The 19424-nt window shown below is 31.8% G+C and overlaps 2 protein-coding genes across 15 annotated transcripts in view; both read left to right on the forward strand.

Moving 5' to 3' along the window:
* The window catches only part of LOC127725857 (uncharacterized), a 28712-nt gene extending 25490 nt beyond the window's left edge, over positions 1-3222 (forward strand). For 5 of the 6 annotated variants that reach the window (XM_052233187.1, XM_052233186.1, XM_052233188.1 and 2 more), the window contains one exon: positions 1051-3222. The gene's annotated coding sequence lies outside the window, so the exon portion shown is untranslated. The remainder of the gene's footprint in view (positions 1-1050) is intronic. The other variant, XR_007993240.1, reaches the window with a different exon arrangement.
* Positions 3223-7714: 4492 nt separating this feature from the next.
* Positions 7715-19424, forward strand: part of LOC127725855 (uncharacterized) — a 91391-nt gene continuing 79681 nt past the window's right edge. For 3 of the 9 annotated variants that reach the window (XR_007993235.1, XR_007993234.1, XR_007993236.1), the window contains exons 1-3: positions 11653-11833; positions 17718-18208; positions 19274-19379. Coding sequence is in view for 6 of the 9 variants with exons in the window: in XM_052233177.1 (XP_052089137.1) it covers positions 17758-18208; positions 19274-19379 (557 nt within the window). In the remaining 3 variants the exon portion in view is untranslated. Of the gene's footprint in view, positions 7762-11652; positions 11834-17128; positions 17211-17717; positions 18209-19273; positions 19380-19424 lie in introns of those variants that run through there. The other 6 variants (XM_052233176.1, XM_052233182.1, XM_052233177.1 and 3 more) reach the window with 5 other exon arrangements.

Below are 19424 nucleotides of genomic sequence, written 5' to 3' on the forward strand. Positions count from 1 at the left end.
AAGAATCTTGCAACAATGCTGGTACAGGAAAGGAAAAGTATTGTAAAGAGTGGTGTACTACCAGCAGTGTAAATGCGATTTCACTTATACACAGCTACTTTAGTACAAACAATCTTGATGTACATCTGATTAGATTTATACTCTACATTTGAAAAGAAATATATTAGCTGTTTGTAATTGCGTATGATTTTTTAAATTTTTATGGACTATCAACTTTTGGATTTACCTTGGAGTTCGGTTTTTTATTTTATACATTCATACATCTTTATCGGTATACAGTATATATACATTGTAACCGCTGTACTGTGTATAAGCATCTCAACAAATTTTTATGCATCTTAAGAAATGTTAATCAAGATTGCTTGTACTAAAAAGAGCTTAGTATTCTTTTAGTTCTGTACTCCAAAACTGAGGCAACAATTTTATTAGAAAGATCAATTGAAATATTCAATTTCCATACTCTTAAATAAAATTTGGTACGGTAAATAGAAAACAACATGTTATTAAATATTCATGCGTCCGAAGCGTTTTTCTAGATTTACCTCCACCAGGAACGCTCAAAGCCGAATATTTGAAAGCCGCGGATGTATAAGAACCAAAACAGTTGAAGAGTAATGTTCTTATAGCTATCACGAAATAGATGATCGTTATAATATCTCAGTTTCTCAACTTTTAAAGAAATAAATTATCATACTGTCAAATACTTCACGTCCTCTTATTTATTTGATTGTCTATATAACATCATCTTAGATTGATTGTTTTCATAACTTGATATTATATTGCAATAATTGATTCAACCATAAAAAAACATGATTTACTTGTTTTTGATTTAGGAAGATATATTGGAGTCGTAAAAAAGATTGTTTTGGTACAAATATCATGCTTTGATCCCGCCATTGAACCTTTAAAACTTCCATATCTGGCAGCACATGTTATTTTTTTTTATTTTGTTGTCATATCGAATGGATAATTATTTCTTCCGTTGGGATCTAGAAAATTAGTTGATCATATCTTTATATAAAATTTAAACTTTTAAACATGTACTTTCAGGAAAAGAAATCATGCATCGTTGTATATGACTACCAAGGATATCTGTTCTTTGAATGTGACCTTTGAACATTTAAAAAGGATTAGCCATTCAAAATTCAAAACAGTTTCTTAAATATCTTTTCTTCTTGATCTCTTACGTTTTTAGTGTTTTGAATTATTTATACATTAAACTTCTCATTCAAGACAATATACTAGTATCAAACTTTCCATATAATGAATGACGACTGTAAGTATTTACGTTTTCGTTATATATTTACTTCTTAGATATAATGTATAGTCGGTTTTAACTTATAATACATATTGTATTGTCACTTGTTTGTTTGGCTATAATTTTCAATATATATTATATAAAAAAAACTCACCAAAGATACCAGGCTGATAATTTGGTACACTAAACGCGCGTTACATCTACATAAGACTCATTAGAGGTGCTCGTATCAACGCAGTTGGAAGGCTAAATAATAAACGGACTTGGAGAGAATTAAAACCGAAAATTCCTAATAATCCTATTAATTCCTAATACGGCTAAGGCAAAATAGATATTAGGGTAGAAAAACCTTAGTGTTTCGAATTATTCATAATTTTATGAACAATAAATTTACAGAAAAATGGAGATATCAATGATATTTCATGTCAATGCAATAGTGCTGGCTACTAGGCTGGTGATACCCTCATGGACGAATTGTATATCAAAATGGTATCGATCCACTGACTATAAAACTCATTAAAAGATACCAGGCTTATAATTTGATACGCCAGACTAGCATTTCTTCTACATAAGACTCACCAGAAGCGCTCGAATCAAAACAGTTTGAAGGCTATGAAGGAAATAACGAACACGAAGAGTATTTAAGTCAAAAATTCCGACAAATTGTGCCAAATATGAATTTGGCAAACTATGGCCGGGGTAGAAAAGTAATTGAACAATTTCAAACAGTAAACATACAGAAAATAAACATATCAATGTTATTTCATTTCAAAGCAAAAGTGATGTCTACTGGGCTGGTGATACCCTCCGAGACGAAGCTTAGGCTTCTTAAAAAGCTCTGACGTGTAAATATTCTTTTCTAAAAATGAAATATTGGTCAAATAAAAATCAGTGTCAAACAAAATAACTAAAAAACAAAAGAAAAAATCAACCACTAGGTGGATTAAGAATAATTTGTATTCTGTTACAACAAACTTTTAAGCTTAAACATTAATGGGAATGTTCTTAAGTTTTGTATTTGATTTAGTTTTCAAATACATTACCAATAATAGTATTTCCCAAATTACAGCTGACTTAAGTTTATATTCTGTGTTTCTTTGACAAGTTTAACATAATTTTATTCACAAATGAATAATATTTTAAAAATTTTATGAATCAATATTTATCAAAAATATTCTTTTAGATTTAGATATTTGCATATTCCTCAGTAATTCCTTCGGATTTAAGCGTTCCATGCAGTATGTTTTTTTTTGTTTAATTTTCCCAGCAATATTATTTATTTTTCTTCGCTTGCCTTTTAAATATGGTACTGAAAACTCACGGTTTCATACGTTAACATTAAATTGTATTTATGTTAATTCTAAAAATAAAAATCATTTTGTAGTTCTGTATACGTGAAACTTCCAGACTTATGTATGCATGGATAAAATAAGAAGTATCTTTACGGAAATGCCTAATCTTATTTTGAATGAGTTTTACCTTTATATTGGAACCATACTTTAACACATTGACTTTTTGTTATCATGACACACGTGATATATTGGTTACATACAGTACATTGTCAGTAATTTAGTGCTTTAAATAAAGGCAACAGTAGTATACCGCTGTTCAATAGTCATAAATCGATTTAACTGGAACAAATCCGGGTCACAAACCAAAACCGAGGGAAACACATCAACATAAACGGTATGGTACAACAGACTTAAAAGAGTGGCGAAGGATACCAAAGGGACATTCAATGTCCTTTATATTAAATGTCGATAAACGTTCGAAACTCTATAGTTTGTTCATATTTTGTATTTATTTATATATAATTATTTTTTACTTAATCGAGAAATTGTATTCTATATACGGTATGTACTATCAACGACAAAAAACTTTTTTTGTTGACGTCATTGTCAAATTTACTATCTGTTACACCATTTTGTGTGTCTTTGTTAGATTCATTTGTATATTTGTTTGAAGTTTTTAGTCATTTGTGTTGTATGTCTGTGATATGTATTTACGCAGTTTTGGCTGCTGGATCCCAATTATTGTCACATTAACCTATTATGTCTGATTGGGTTGCTCACCCAATTTTGTCAATATAACGGAATTATAAACAACTGTTATAGAACATCTAGAAATTGACAATGAGGGTCGGTTGAAAACAAAACTTTACGACAAAATAGATGATTTCAGCTTCCCAATTGTGAACTTTCCATTTCTTTGTAGCAACATTCCAGCATCGCCTGCATACGGAGTATATATCTCCGAATTGATACGATATTCCCGGGCTTGTATTTCCTATCATGATTTCCTTGATAGAGGATTGCTGCTCACAAGGAAGCTATTAAACCAAGAGTTCCAAATGGGGAAGTTGAAATCATCCCTTCGTAAATTTTACGAACGCCATCACGAGTTGGTTGACCGTTATGGAATAACCGTTTCACAGATGATATCGGATATGTTCCTTATGTCGTTACTACAATACCCTTCCTTTTTCACGAATATGACCTACCGAATTAGACTATGTACCGGATTTGTAATCACAAAAGCAACACGACGGGTGCCACATGTGGAGCAGGATCTGCTTACCCTTCCGGAGCACCTGAGATCACCCCCAGTTTTTGGTGGGGTTCGTGTTGCTTAGACTTTAGTTTTCTATGTTGTGTCATCTGTACTATTATTTGTCTGTTTGTCTTTTAATTTTTGGCCATGGCGTTGTCAGTTTGTTTTCGATCTATGAGTTTGAATGTCCCTCTGGTATCTTTCGTCCCTCTTTTATACACGTCAGGAGTTTGGCAGTTTTTTTTAATTTAGGACAGAAAGTCAAGGAACAAAAAGTCACAGTTCAGTTTTGAGATTATTTTCTTTGAATAAGAAAACTCTTATTTTAAAAAAAACATTTTTGTATTTTTCTTGAACTAGTGTATATATAAACCAACTTTGTAAACAAAATTTATTAAAAAATATCAATAATGATCAAATAATTGTTAAGAAAACAAAGTGTCAAAGTGGCTGGCTTGGTACTTAAACGGCGTCATGGTGCGAAGAAATATATCCTTTGCGTGATTAAAATCTAATAAATCTTCATTTATCAAGGCTAATGAACAATTTCCCAAACTGTAAAAAGAATATATGTAATAAAAAGTAAATATCTAAAGATCTTACTCTTATATACTCAAACAATTGTCAACAAATTATTTGCGACTTTTTGTCCTGTGAACTTTTGTCCTATCAAATTTGTGACTTTTCTGTCCACTTACCTAGTTTTTCACTTGTTCCGTTGATTGGTAGCGTTTGATTTTGTCAGTTTTTATGCACTTGCCTTTTTGAATTTGCCTTGGAGTTGTGTGTTTTTGTTATACTTTTTTCTTTAAAGTACAGATAGCGTCAGACTTTCTACGAGACCTTATATGTTCGTGTAAGGGGGAAAAGGCATGCCAGGCAGTATGCATTTGCAAGGAACAGGTCTTTCTTGCACGGATTTGTGTTTTTGTCAAAATGTAAATGAGTTGCAACAATGACATCCCATGATCATTATTTATTGGAAATGTTTTCCAACTGCTTTTGGGTTTCCTAGTTCAGTTCGTATGTGAATTTTAACTTGCTATAATTATTTTCGTTTTAATTTTGAATGAAAACAGTCACGTCTTAATTTTCAAATTTGTCATAAAACCTGCTTGCATTCATGACAGTAATGTCGAATGAACGTAAATCGTAGTTGTAACTTCAATAACTTACGCTACTGGTATCATCTAAAAAGTATCGTGAATTTAGACTTGCACGAAGATATCGTTAAATGAAATTGGATATCCAGCATTTATCATGCTTTTTTATAACCTATAGTCCAATCTCTGAAAGACCCCCTCCTAAATTATTAAAAACTATCATTCTGCATTGAAAATAATGTCTTGGTGTAAATTAAATTCACCCATTCGGGCTAATGTCCTCAATGTGTATCTAATACTAACAATAGGAATTTATTTCCAGAAAACTCGATTCCTAGAAAACTGAGACGAAATTTAACTTGCAAATGTTGTTGGATTTAATGTAATTTATTAGTAATTTCCATTAAAACGTGTTACCTTTCGAAAAAGTTAAATGATGCGTTACTCTGACGTCATGTGCAGAAATGAAACATATCTAAGTCGGATCTTAAGCATTGATGAAAATTAGTACTTTTCCAATTAACTAAACGGATTATCATTTTTGAGAAAAATCAGTGCTTTGTTTCTTTAGATGAAAATATGCAAATTTTTAGAGAGCTTGATTTAAGGCATGATGGTAACCGCTTTTAAGTTTACGACGCAAATTTTCAGAAAAAGTACACGATTCAAGCTTTTCAGTGAGCTATTAGAGTGCCATGAGGTAATTAAGTAATTCAAAATTCATCAATAGCCCTCTCTGCTGCTCAGCTACTACAATACATGTGAAATATTATTGTAAAAAAAAACACAAAACTGATATGAAAATTAGCAAAGTTAAACCTTGCAAATGTTAATTTGGTAAACTAAATATATAAGATGCAACAGTAATTTACCAATGTTCCTTTCATAAATTCATTATGAATATTCAAATGAAGATGAAATACTGAGGTCATACATAAATTTCAAACGGAGCGAGACCGGGTGTGTCGAAAGTGTATGCGTCGAATGGTTTGCACGCATCATCCTCCATGAGAATCCAGATTTATTCAAAATGGCACGAATGACACAATCGGCAAGTTTACAGATCATACACGCTGTATGATAACTGTGATGACTCGTGAGTCGAAACACAGATACACCGTATTGGTGAACGAATTTGTAAACTTTAAGTGTTATTTTCGATTGCAATTAACCGATATCTCTTAGATCAGCATACGACTAAATATAAACAAGATATGTTTTGATATCAAATATGCTATAACATAAAATGTACCTGTTGAAGGGTATGTCAAAAGTGTTTTTCGTGCGTTTAAGATTGAACATTAGTTTAGTAACCCTGGAATGATCCACTGCTAGCTGGCTGTTGGTCTGCCCAGTAGATAACGCTTAGGTATGGGAATAACATATGGTTCATCGACATCTCTGCATAATTAGTATATTTTAGATCCTTCATATCCTTAATATACCATAACTAATTTCGTTTTTACTGTAAACCTTACATATGATATGTTAAAATGCCTGCGATAGTTTTAATTCAAGAAACACAAACAAAATGCTCATGATAAATTGTAACACAAGTAGCTTTAGAATAACCCAATAACAAATTGCAAATATAATTTTTGAGTCGATTTGTTTGTTATAATATAATAAGTTGAATTCTAAATACACATTTTTTTGTTTTATCTTTGGCTAAATCTAGAGTCAGAAGAGTTTTCTTGAAAAAAAATATTTGACCTTGATTAAATACTCTGTTTGCACTTAATAGAATTCTGACATTATGCACAATATTACGTGTGCCCTAGTGTAAATTAAAATTAGAGGCTCTAAAGAGCCTGTGTTGCTCACCTTGGTCTATGAGCATATCAAACAAAGGACACTCTCCAACATTGTAGATGAGAATAGACTTCATGACAAAAATCTCTATTGTGTTGATCTTGTATTACTGATCTTTTAGTCTGTTTAGCTTCTCTCTATCTTCTTTAGTTTTTGCTCAAAACACAAAAGAGGATAACAAAAATTCCTCATTTAAAGGCAATCACTCCTATGAAGAGTGACTGTCTACTAACTATATCGGCAAAATTTGACTTTTTAATAGATCTTACCTTGCTGATCATTTTTGTGATTTGAAGTGATTATTTATTATTATAATTTAAATCATATAACTAAGGTATAACGAAAAAAAAAATGTTTCTCTCTATTAAAATATCATAGTTTTCATGATAATAGGCATACATGAAAAAAATGGTAAAATTTGTCATTTATGGGCAATAACTCCTATAAGAATTTGTCTAACAGTTTTGACGTATATGGACAATTGGTAGAGCTCATTATTCTGAACATTTTGCTCCGTTCAGATTTTCTCTATTTATAACGGTTCAAAATATAATAGACAAAACTTGCATTTTACCCCTATGTTTTAGCCATGTCGGCCATGTTGGTTGGTAGGCGGGGTCATCAGATACATTTTTTAAACTAGATACCCTAATGATGATTGTGGCCAAGTTTGGTTAAATTTGGCCCAGAAGTTTCAGAGGTGAAGATTTCTGTACACGCTAACGACGACGATGGACGACGGACGCCAAGTGATGAGAAAAGCTCACTTGGCCTTTTAGGCCAGGTGAGCTAAAAAGATGAATATTCAACATTTCCTGCTTTGCATCTTTCTTTTTTAAATATTTAAAAAAATCTAAATATATGTACTCGAAAGCATACACTTACTAAACATGTGTTATACATTTTTTGGCAGATTATAAAATATCTGTTTTACGGAAACTTTATAATTAAATTCCTGTCTTGATTCTAAACTTATATTTGACAATGTTCAAATATGATAATTTACTTCCCGCTCGAATGGAGTGACATGAGGTGAAGGTAAGTTGTTTAAAAACAACATATGTAAAAGATAATAGCGTAAATAATGTAAATCATCGAAAAGCAAAATCCAGGTTTCCATAAAACGAAAAAGTTGATTGGTTTATAATATTTTGTAATGGATATATTATTTGATGATATCGATTTTGTATTGTTTCAATTTGTTACAATGTGAAGCTATATATAGTTTGTAAATCAAAGATATCTAATTACATTTAATGGCAGCATGGTGTAAAAAACAATATACTTGAGCTATATACTTGCGCATTTTTTACCTACATCAAAATGCAATTATGAAAAATACCAGGCTTATATTTTGCACGTCAAGCGCGCGTTTCGTATAAACGAAACGACTCATGAGGTCTGGATGGGGGGTCCTTCGTTTCTGTATACTTTAATTTTCTAGGCCATTTTTCTCTATTCTTTAATTTTTTGCCCATTATTCTCTATTCTTTTTTTTTTTGGCCTATTTTTTTTTATTCCTTATATATATATATTAGGCCATTATTCTGCAGATTTTGCCCATTATTCTCTATTCTGTAAACCCCACCCAGACCCTCACTCATCAATAACTCTCGAAGAATAAAAGTTAAAAGGCTAATAAAATACAAAGTTGAAGAGCATTGAGGACCTAAAATTCCGAAAGTTTTTGTTAAATACAGCTAAGATAATATTTTCCGGGGGTGAAAAAATCCTAACATTTTCGAAGTTTTGTAATCAGTTAATTTATAGATACTGTATAATCATATATATAAGCACTCGCTGTACTATATACATGTAAAACATTTATGGGAAAAATATCCTTAATCTTGTATAAAAAGGAAAAAGGTCATTCAAATGAATGATCATCTCAATTGGATCATGTTATTGAGTACATAATTCAATGCTTTTATATCAGTTAAATATTACATTACATGTTTTTAAAACTTTGACCTTATTTAATATGTTTAAGGACATCATTTAGTTCGTATTATTTTACTAATGAAGAAAACAATTCTGCACCGTGTGTAATTTGTAGTCTCTCATACAGATAATGCATAAGTCCGATGATAAAGGTGATAGTTAAGTATAATCATCGTAGGACGAAATTAAATCTTTATAGATGTGTATTTGTATTATGCATACTTCTCCTAAATTGATAAATCAAAAAGAAGAAAATAGTTGAAACATACATCTTATAGATATAGCATATTTTTTAAGATTAATTCTCTTATGTGTACACATTTGCGTAGCTTACGTTGAGGCAACCGAGGCAACTGCCTGATAAAAAATAAAAAATCTTTAACAATTTCCACCTTATGTAGCAAAACGATACTTAACGCTAATATACCGACTTGTATCGTATCGTTGTTGTTATTGATTCACATCCTTTGCGAATTCAAGACTTATGGAAACATTTCCCTCCACTAATCAGAAATCCCCTTTGCGGTTGTTTTCAGTAATATTAATATGTCGGAGTCAAAGAAATCGACAAAACTAAAGCAAACAGATTTATTATTTTAATCATACCCAAGCAAAATGAGTAAAATAGATGATGATAAGGTTCACAAGCCTTTACCAATCGAATATCTTCAGGCGGAAACCCAGTTGAAATTAAACAAAAGAAATGGAACTCTTTGTTAGAGAAGGTAAAAAAGGCCAAGTTGGTAAATATGAATTGTTTACATCTGTTTCTATGGGCTTTAAAAGTTTAATGAATGTGTCTTATTTAGGATTTTATGCATATTGTGTATGTGCTTTTATTTAAATTTTGGATGGGGCTTTGAAATATTTGTAAACTTTTAAATTATAGACATATTTTCACAAAACAGTCGATTGTGGTAGGTGCAAATACATGTGGATCTTTTTCGTGCATAAGCATAAATTCCGCCGAAAAAAGTTCCAAAGAAAGATAAAAGATTGATCTTTTTAAAGTATTAATTTGGATCTCTTCCCCGGCGACAGTTTTTTGGGAATTATTTCATCAAAAAGAGAAAGTCGAGTACACCTTTTTATGTTTAGGCGTGTGAGTTTACTATTCTGTCTTGAAAAAGTATAAAAGACAAATATTATATACGTTATCTCGCTTCAGATTCTATCATTTTTATATATTTAGGCTCTAGGTTGATATATTAACATTAACAATTTACAGTACTAAAAATGAAATATATGGCTCAAGTGAAATACCTTTCTAATGAGTCATACCAACAGAATAGGTGTGTTCGAATAATAAATTTTTTCTAAAAGTACTTGACGGCAGACTTTTCAAGTGGATACTACAGCTTTACTTTCGGTCTCTTTTGTCTGTAAATAGAATTCAATCCAAAAGAATTATTTGCCATATTCATACCTTATTTATTGATTCTTTATCATGTAGGTATTTTCTTGTGTTCCATGTTTTTCTAAATGTTCGCTTTATTTGACGAATTTACAAAGATAAAATCCGGCTAATTTTGAGATCAATTATTCAATTAATTTGAACGTTACAGTCTGTAATTAGATGTTGAGTTTGCCACACATGTACATGTGTAGCGTGATTAACATCTATCAAAGAAATCAAAGAACCAATTACTGTGAACCAAAATTATTCTATCGGATACTGTTTAACGTATGCAGCCCTTCTTAGCCGATTTTTTTTTATTTGTTTTCTCAGTTTTCCAATATTTATGTTGTATCTTCAGATAATTAAAAAATGGGACGAAAGATACCAAGGGGACAATAAAATTCATAAGTCGAGGAGAAACCGACAACACCATGACACAAACCAAAAAACGACGAATAAACAAAAAACAGTGAACAAAACATTGCATATAAAATAAATATAAATACAACGAGTCCTGTAATAAGTATCTAAACTTGCCTCAATAACAAGACCAGAGATATTACAGTGGGCCCTTTTATAGTTTACTATACGGTATTGGCCGTATGGCTCATATAGCCCTATGAATTTATTTTGTTCTAATAACATTAACGGTACTAGTACCAATTTTATTTCACCAGACGCGAATTTCAACAATTAATGTCTCTTCAATGGTGATCGAGGCCAAACTATTTGAAAGTTCGAATCATAATACACGCCTGTACCAAGTCAGGAATTTTCAATTCCTTCCGTTGATAGATATAGTCGGGCGTTTGATTTTGTCAGGTTTTATGGACTTCTCCCTTTTTGATTTTACCTTGGAGTTTAGCATTTTTGTTAATACTTTCTCAGACAGATAATTAGGTATACTACATCAGATGAGACTCGACTACGAAGTTTAGTTAAAATTTGGCTAGCAATTGTGAAAATCCAAAAAAAGGAAGGCTTTTCGCTAGTACTATCAAATAACTGACGCCATGCAAAGATTTTGTGGCTTCACATGCTTTGAAATAGGTGTCGATATCCGATTTGGTGGTGACATTTCTATTGTACAATTTCCTGCCGTTAATGTTTACGGTGAACACTTTTCATCAAAAATAGGAAGTTTTAAACGATGTACTCAGGTGGAAAATATTTATCTGGAAGTAATGTAAAACAAATTGCGCTTGAGTTCCCGGTCTTCCGAGCAAGTACTCGTTGCCCTCCAATTATTTTACCATTTACCAGATTTTTGTTTTATATTTATTAATGATAGCACAAACTAATAGATTGTTTATCTGTACGTTGCATTATACCTCCATTAATTATGTGCATTATCAAAAGGCTCAATATTTATTAATGAAGAATACACACAAACTCATATTTGAAAGAATTTTTAAAGTCAAACGATTTTTCAATTGACAAATTTTAAATTTGTGAAAACAAGCATGCAATAACACGTAAACAAAATGTTTATAACTAAATTGATTAAAATCGTCTGCTCAGGAAGAATTGTGAAGTTATGGGCCTTTAAATTAAGCGTTTCATTAACTTCTTTTTTAAATGTCAGATCAGGTAATATCAATTTTTCTGTTGTTAGTTGAGCTTTATCAAAAGTAGGACATGTCTGCAAAAATTACAGATATAATATTGATATTTATTGTTATTCAAATATAACTGTTAAAGTTGAAGATAAGTCAGAGAGTTCGAGGATAGAATCTTATTATTCATTGTAAATTGTCTTTCTCCGGTAAGGTAAGTCATTTGAAAACTATTCGTTAAATAAATTAATGTGATATTCAAATAAAAGTGCTATAAGTAGAATGTTTTAACATTTTATGATAATGCTTGATGTTTTTCGTACGGTAGGCAATGATTAGATACATAAATCATTTGTTATGAGCATAAAGTTACCACACAAGTTTTGACAAAATAAAGTTCATACAAAAAACAACTAAATTCATTCGTTTATCTTTACACTTTATGAACGGATACATTAAGTATATAATTATATATTCTTATCTCGGCCTTATTCGGATTTTGCTCGACATTATAACAAGCGTCAGATGCCTTCGAATTCTTAACTTACAATTTTTTTTAAATCTTTTTTTCTTTTATAAAGAGTTTATTGTTGATGCCCGACCTTTGCTAGTCTCTGTTAAATCTATTTAAAATTTTCTTAAAACTTTGAAATTTAAAGCTTGACAATTGTACACAAACAGTTGTCTATTGGTAAAGACCGTAACCGAAGACAGCTCGAATAACAACAATATCAATAGCAATCTTTAGATTTTCAGTATAGATAAATAATATATGACATGGAAATTAAAAATCAAATGCATTAAATAAATTATAAATCTTGCTTTTTTCTGGCTATTGGATTATTGGTATTCTAATAAATGTTTATAATCTTAAGAGAAAATAAAAACTCAAAACTTAAAGGCATAAAAATCTGTGTTATCTTTTATGATAAACTATGAGAATTTCTGAACAAGGATCTATTATATATTAAGATTATTATTGTACATGTACATCCTTGTTATGGATGAAAAGAGATCTGGGGTGTACGTCACGTCAGCAAGATAGCTGCCAAGCGACACTAACAAAAACAGAATATTCCAAACTGTAAATCGCCTCTAGTCTAAAATTATGCAAAAAGCTTTAAAAAATATATCTAATTCTGCACCCCAAAAAATAATAAAATTATTTGGAAAAAGTTTAACTTACGTTGTGTTTTGTGTTTTGTATGGAAACTTGTTTACCGTGTACATCATTTACAACGTAATTAAAAGTGTTTTGTACATCTTTACTGTTCATTAAATGTAAACATCATTTAAAAAAAACCAAACGCATAGATGGTCTTAGCCTGAATTTGCATTGCATTTTTTATTTTAATGCCCTTCAATTTTGTAATGGATTGGCCTTTTAACTGTATTGAATCGAATGTCACTAAAGATTCGTATGGAGAAGAAAAGAAAGTCTGGCGTACAGCTTGGTATCATTGGTGATATTTCCTTTACCTCATTCATAAAATGCATTATTGTCCTAATATAAATATGCATGTGATGTTGCTGGCGTAGAATTTTACAAATTAAAAAAAAACCGCTTTAACTTTTCCTGATTTCATTGGGTCGGGGATCGTATCCATGAACCCCGGTTTTTTGGTGGGGTTCGTGTTCCTCAGTCTTTAGTTTTCTATGCACACAAATTGTCGGTTTGTTTTGACTAAGAAGTTTGAATATCCCTTTGGTATCTATCTCCTCCCTTTTCCAATTCATTGATATTATGTGTAGAAATTATCTTCATATGACTTAAAATGTAGCACGTTTGTAGTATACAGAACGTATTGTAAAAGAGGCAAAATCAAAAACTAGTCATAGTAAAATGGTTGTTAATACCAACAATATTTTTGAATAGAAAATTGGTTATTTTTTGGTGGGTTTTTTTTAAATTCGAGTTTGCACTTCAAGACGTGCACAATTGTATTGGTTGATTGTTGTAAATAGTCCAATCACTAAACTCGTTTAAAGCCTTTTTCTGTAACGAAAAAGGAAAGTATGCTAGTTACACTTACTGGAAATGTGAAGATATGATTGAAGCTTTATATCTTCTCCTGGACAACATATATGTGCGTTTCGGCGAAAAAGTGTATCGACAAGTAGTAGGTATTCCTATGGGCACTAACTGCGCCCCTTTAATAGCAGATTTATTCATGTATTGCTATGAATCTCAGTTTATGACCAAACTCAGTAAAGACACGTCATTGTTACATTTAGTTGATACATTCAACAATACCTTCCGTTATCTAGATGATATTTTTTTTCGTTAAATAATCCAGAGTTCTCTAAATATACTACCGAAATTTACCCAAAAGAACTTACTTGTCATTTTCTAGATTTGGACATTTCAATCTCTAAAGGAAAACCATACTAAAATTTACGACAAAAGAGACGACTCTTCATTTCCTATTGTTAATTTTCCTTTTCTAGACGGCGATGTTCCTTTGGCTCCATCATACGGTGGTTATTTATCCCAACTCGTTCGTTATGCCCGTGTGTGTAGTGATGTTATAGATTTTAACGAACGTAATCAATGCATCACTGGTAAATTATTAAGTCAGGGATTTCGTTGCCATAAATACGTAAAACTTTTACTAAATTCTTTCATAGGTACAAAGATTTGATTAGTAAATTTGGCTGTACCTGTAGAAAACTGATTAAAAACGGTATTTCACATCCTAAATTTTACGATAATATTGTACTTAAAGCGCGGAAATCACTATGTGATCCGTGTAAACTCATCGAACCTTTAAACAAGCTTATTAGTAAAGGTTATCTTACCAATGTTGTAATTAGAGCTTTGAATATAGTTTACATTGGCACTAATATCGATTTTGTCATCAGAAATTAAAACATAACTAAATTTGTATTCTTTTCAAACGGGATGTATAAAGACACACCCACGTTCATTTTGATCTATAAAGAGGTTAACTTCTAACTATCCTACTGCCTGTCGATACATTTATTTTTGGCATTGCACAAGTCATGTCTTCTTTGACTGTCCATGACGTTAAAGTACTAAATCCCTGGGATGTGTTTTAGTTGATTTTAGTTTCTGATGCATGATTTTTTATTATTAATTGTTTTTGGCTTTTAACTAGCTGTCAGTAACTGCGAGTACTCTCAAATCGTACTTTCTTGATTATTTGACCTGTTGATACTAATTGTAATGCTATTTTATTATTTAATGTTATTCGGGGTTATATCTGGTTTATATACCAGCTTTGATAAGTGACTGGTATTACTATAAATTTTCACTTCTTCAGATAAGGGTGAAGGTTTGGTACCATTAAAACGTATAAACCCGCTACAATTGTTTGCACCTGTCCTAAGTCAGGAATCTGATGTTCAGTAGTTGTCGTTTGTTGATGTGGTTCATTAAGTGTTTCTCGTTTCTCGTTTTTTATATAGATTAGACCGTTGGTTTTCCCGTTTGAATGGTTTTACACTAGTAATTTTTCGGGTCCTGTATAGCTTGCTGTTCGGTGTGAGCCAAGGCTCCGTGTTGAAGACCGTACTGTGACCTATAATGGTTTACTTTTATAAATTTTGACTTGGATGGAGAGTTGTCTCATTGGCACTCATACCACATCTTCTGATATCTATGTAGAATAATGTCATTTTTGTCTATTTTGATACTGACTTTATCAGCAAGAATATCAAGCGAGCCCGCTAGGTCGAGCTGATATTCGAGATGATGAAGTAAGTATCAAAAACTAAAATGCCATTATACTTTTTATCGGCAATTTATCAAGCTAGTTTAGAAAGATGCGGTACCCAGGAATTCCTGGAGTCGAAATATATGATCTCGTTCCTGAGTTTCTGCGAACCTACCTACTCTAGGGGCGGTGTGAATCAAATAAGGATACTAAAAATTCGAAAGATCCGTTAGAGAACATACAATGTAACTTCCTTTCCTCTTGTTATAGTATTAAACATTTGACTTCTCTTCACTTTACACTAGTATGCCTCATTCTAAACTTAAAGATAGATTGATAAAACTAGTCCAACTTTGTTTCATAAAAAAAGAATAACCAACGTAGATGCATATAAATTGTTTTACGAAGGAACACACCATACTATGTTAAAACTAGCACTCTGATTCGAACAAAAAATTCTTTGAAACTGACATTGTGAAGATGCCTCATTATTTGATTGACAATATGTTTGTTATGTTTTGAGCTATTCTTTTCCAACAAACAATCTTATGGGAGCTAATTGGGCTCCTATTCCTGCCGATTTGTTCCTTTATTCATATTTATATATACTTCATATATGAGCTTTTCAAGAAGAATGAAAAGAAGCTCCCGTTATCCCTTAACTTCATGTTTTGGTATATATATAGATGGTGTCCTCTCCAGCAAAAATCCAAAGTTTATGTTATGTTATGTTATGTTGAACGCATCTATCCCATCAATTTTGCAATAAAGGATACCACAGATACCGGTAGGTCTACCTCATATCTTGACTGTCATCTAGAAATTGACAATGAGGGTCGATTGAGAACAAAAATTTACAAAAATAAAGACGATTTCTGCATTCCCAATTGAAAACATTCCATTTCTATGGAACAACATTCCCGCAGCGCATGTATACGAGTATATATCCCCAAATCTAGCGTTTCCTAAAATGATATTCTTAAAAGAGGGCTGGTGCTTATTGAAAGTAGCCTTTGTGTGCTGAGGTGGCGTGAAGCAAACACCAATCAATCAACAATGCAACTAGTGAACCAAGAGTTCCAAGTCCAAGTGGTGACATTTAAGGCATAGCTAGCACGAGTTGGTTGACCGTTATGGAATATCTGTGTCACAAATGACCACAGATATCTTCCAATTGTAGAAACCACAATCCCGTTATCTTTTCCTCGATTTTGACAGCATAGAATGAGACGAATTATCGGATTTATACTTGCATGAGCAACATTACGGGTGCAACATGTGGATCAGGAACTGCTTACCCGTCCGGAGCACCTGTGTTCACCCCCGGTTTTAGGTGGTGTTCGTGTTGGCCAATCTTAGTTTTCTATATAGTGTTTTGTGGACATGGTCGTCTTTTCGGCGATGTCGGATTTTCTTCGACTTATGAGTTTTGAATGTCATCATGGTATCTTCCGCCTCTTTCTTCCATGAAAGGATAGTAAATGTATTGTATGACTTAATACAATGGATTTTGATGACAATCACGTATGTTTCACCATTGAAGAAACATTTACACCTATAAGTTGAAAGAAATCTTTTTTAAAGTAGTGATTTAAAAGCCTTTTGAAATCATAAATATGACTTAAAGATCCTGGTTTAAAAATTAATAAGCCAAAAAATATCTTTTCAATCAATGTGACAGATAATCTGATAGATAACATTGTGTAGTTATAAGGCTTTAAATGATGCGTATCATACTCATTTCAAAAGATCTTAATGGCAATTTGAAATCTAGTGGTATCGTATGTTTAATTATATTCATCATCAAATCTAGTGCTATCGCACGTTTAATTGTATTCATCAAAATTGGAAAATGTACTTTACTAAGAAATAGCTATGTAAATCAGAGGATTGGAAAGAACACTTGTAAATAATGTAAGTAATTGGTTTATTCGTCGAAAGGTGTTTTCCTCAATTTTAATGTTTCTAAATCCTTCATAAAATGTTAAAAATGTCATTATCCTTAAACTATTGTACTTTAAAACGACCTTCACTTCAATGCTTGATGCCTTGAATCAAATAATGTAAAACCATTTTTTCTAATGTAAATATTATAAAAATCATAAAGTAGCTAAAGCTTTGTTTAATATTTTGTAATTGCAAATTCTATAAATATAGGTTGATACCTTTATTGTACTTCTTTATTGTTGAAGACTGTATCTTGAACTGTAGAAATTCTTGTCAAATTAAATCATCCCTCTTTTCCCAGAGAAAACTATCTCATTCAAGAAATACAGAAAACAAATGAACTTATCGATCAGATTTTAAAATTCTAAATTCATATGCAGCTAAGCAATATAGAAATATCATTGATCGAACAAATTTAAGAGACAACACGTTATTATTTTATTAATAAAAAAATTGATCTTTCATATCATTTAGGTAACACCATGTAGTATTGAAGCCTATATCGGTGGCAACCATGTTCCTTAGTTTGAGAAGTATAGTCGATGAAATTGCCACTGGACACTGCACAGAAATTGATATTTGGGACAAATTGGTACATTATTTTACTGAATATTGGGATGGAGATGAACACATATTTCAGCAGGTTTTAAACTTGTCTAGGCGACAGTTAGGGGAACAAACTCAAAGCGTCACTGACACTGCAGCATTCTTTACAGCTTTGGAAAACAACTTCAGTGACAAGAATGATTTGTTGGAATTCTTAATAAATCTTACTGGGTACTTAAATTACCATACAGAGCTAGGATCAGTCAATGTAAAACAACACTTAAAAGATTGTAGAGAGAACATAAGACGGGTTAAACGAGAATGTATAAGGAGAGGAATTTTCAGGGACAACAATTTTGTTGGTAGAGAAGTTCAAATAGCTAAGATTAAAGATGAAATTGAGAAAGGAAACACTAAAGGTATGCATTCATGATCTACTAGGGAAGTCCTGACTTCCAACATAACTTTAACTTAACTAAAGTTTCTGACCTATCTCCCATATATATAATACATGTGGAATTGTAAGTTATCTATTTACAAATGTATATTACAAAACAAATTGGTAAATGGGAGACAATCCAATTTGAACCATGTCCCATTGGTTGGCACGGAAGTATTTCCTGGGTCATAGGGATAATGACATAACTAACTTAAATTGTTAAGAAGTTATTTTTAACAGAAACGAATTTCAATATTTGCCCTTATCTTAGTTAGGGCCCCGCCTAGTGGCGGGTCGCCATATAGTGATCGGTCTGTCCGTCACATTATCGAGAACCGTTATAATTTCATACTTTATACTTGACATGTATATTAACCAACACAAGAGGGTGTGTCATAATGTTTGTACAACTTCCTAGGTCAAAGTTCAAAGTCAGCGGGGCCCACAGAGATGGCTCATATCTCAATGATGTCTAGTTTGTACTGTAGTTGTTGCTGTTTCCGTTTGTTTATTGATCTTTGCTCATTGATAAGAAAACTTCTTATACCAATAAATGTATTTAAACGTTGAGTGACCAAACATGCAGTGCCTTGTGCTATTTTAATACTCTATTTTAGTGGTTTTAATGATTTGGTTTTACTACTGCGTAAAACGGTTTAATAATTGAATGGGGTTTACTCTAGTCTAATACGTTATCATCTGAATACAAGGAAATTCGGATTATTCGCCTCTGCGACAGTACCACTACCACAAAAATAACAATGAAGAAATTTAGCCAAACACACAGTATTAATAAAAGTCGGTGTCTATCAAAAACAATTTGCAGCATACAACTTACTGGATTCCTATGAAGCTTTCGCAGAATCTTCCTTAAGTATATGACATTGTTGAACTTTCTTGCATATTTTTACTCAAATATTTTTGTATTTTCAGAAGCAATGACATGTCTATGCAAATGACTAAATGAAGTATGCATATACATGCTTTGTCTACAATGATTTTGTAATATTTATTTGATAAACTTATTTACACATTAATATTTTAGGAATACTTGTTTGTGGATTGGGAGGAATGGGAAAAACCTGTCTCGTCAATACAGTTTGTTATGAACTACGAAGTGACAAATGGAAAACCATTAAATTTGAACTAAGGTAAAAACAATTTTCAAGACAAAACTCGTGATTTATACGATATGA

The sequence above is a fragment of the Mytilus californianus genome, unplaced genomic scaffold, assembly GCF_021869535.1.
Source record: "Mytilus californianus isolate M0D057914Y unplaced genomic scaffold, xbMytCali1.0.p SCAF_15, whole genome shotgun sequence".
Lineage (NCBI taxonomy): Eukaryota > Metazoa > Mollusca > Bivalvia > Mytilida > Mytilidae > Mytilus > Mytilus californianus.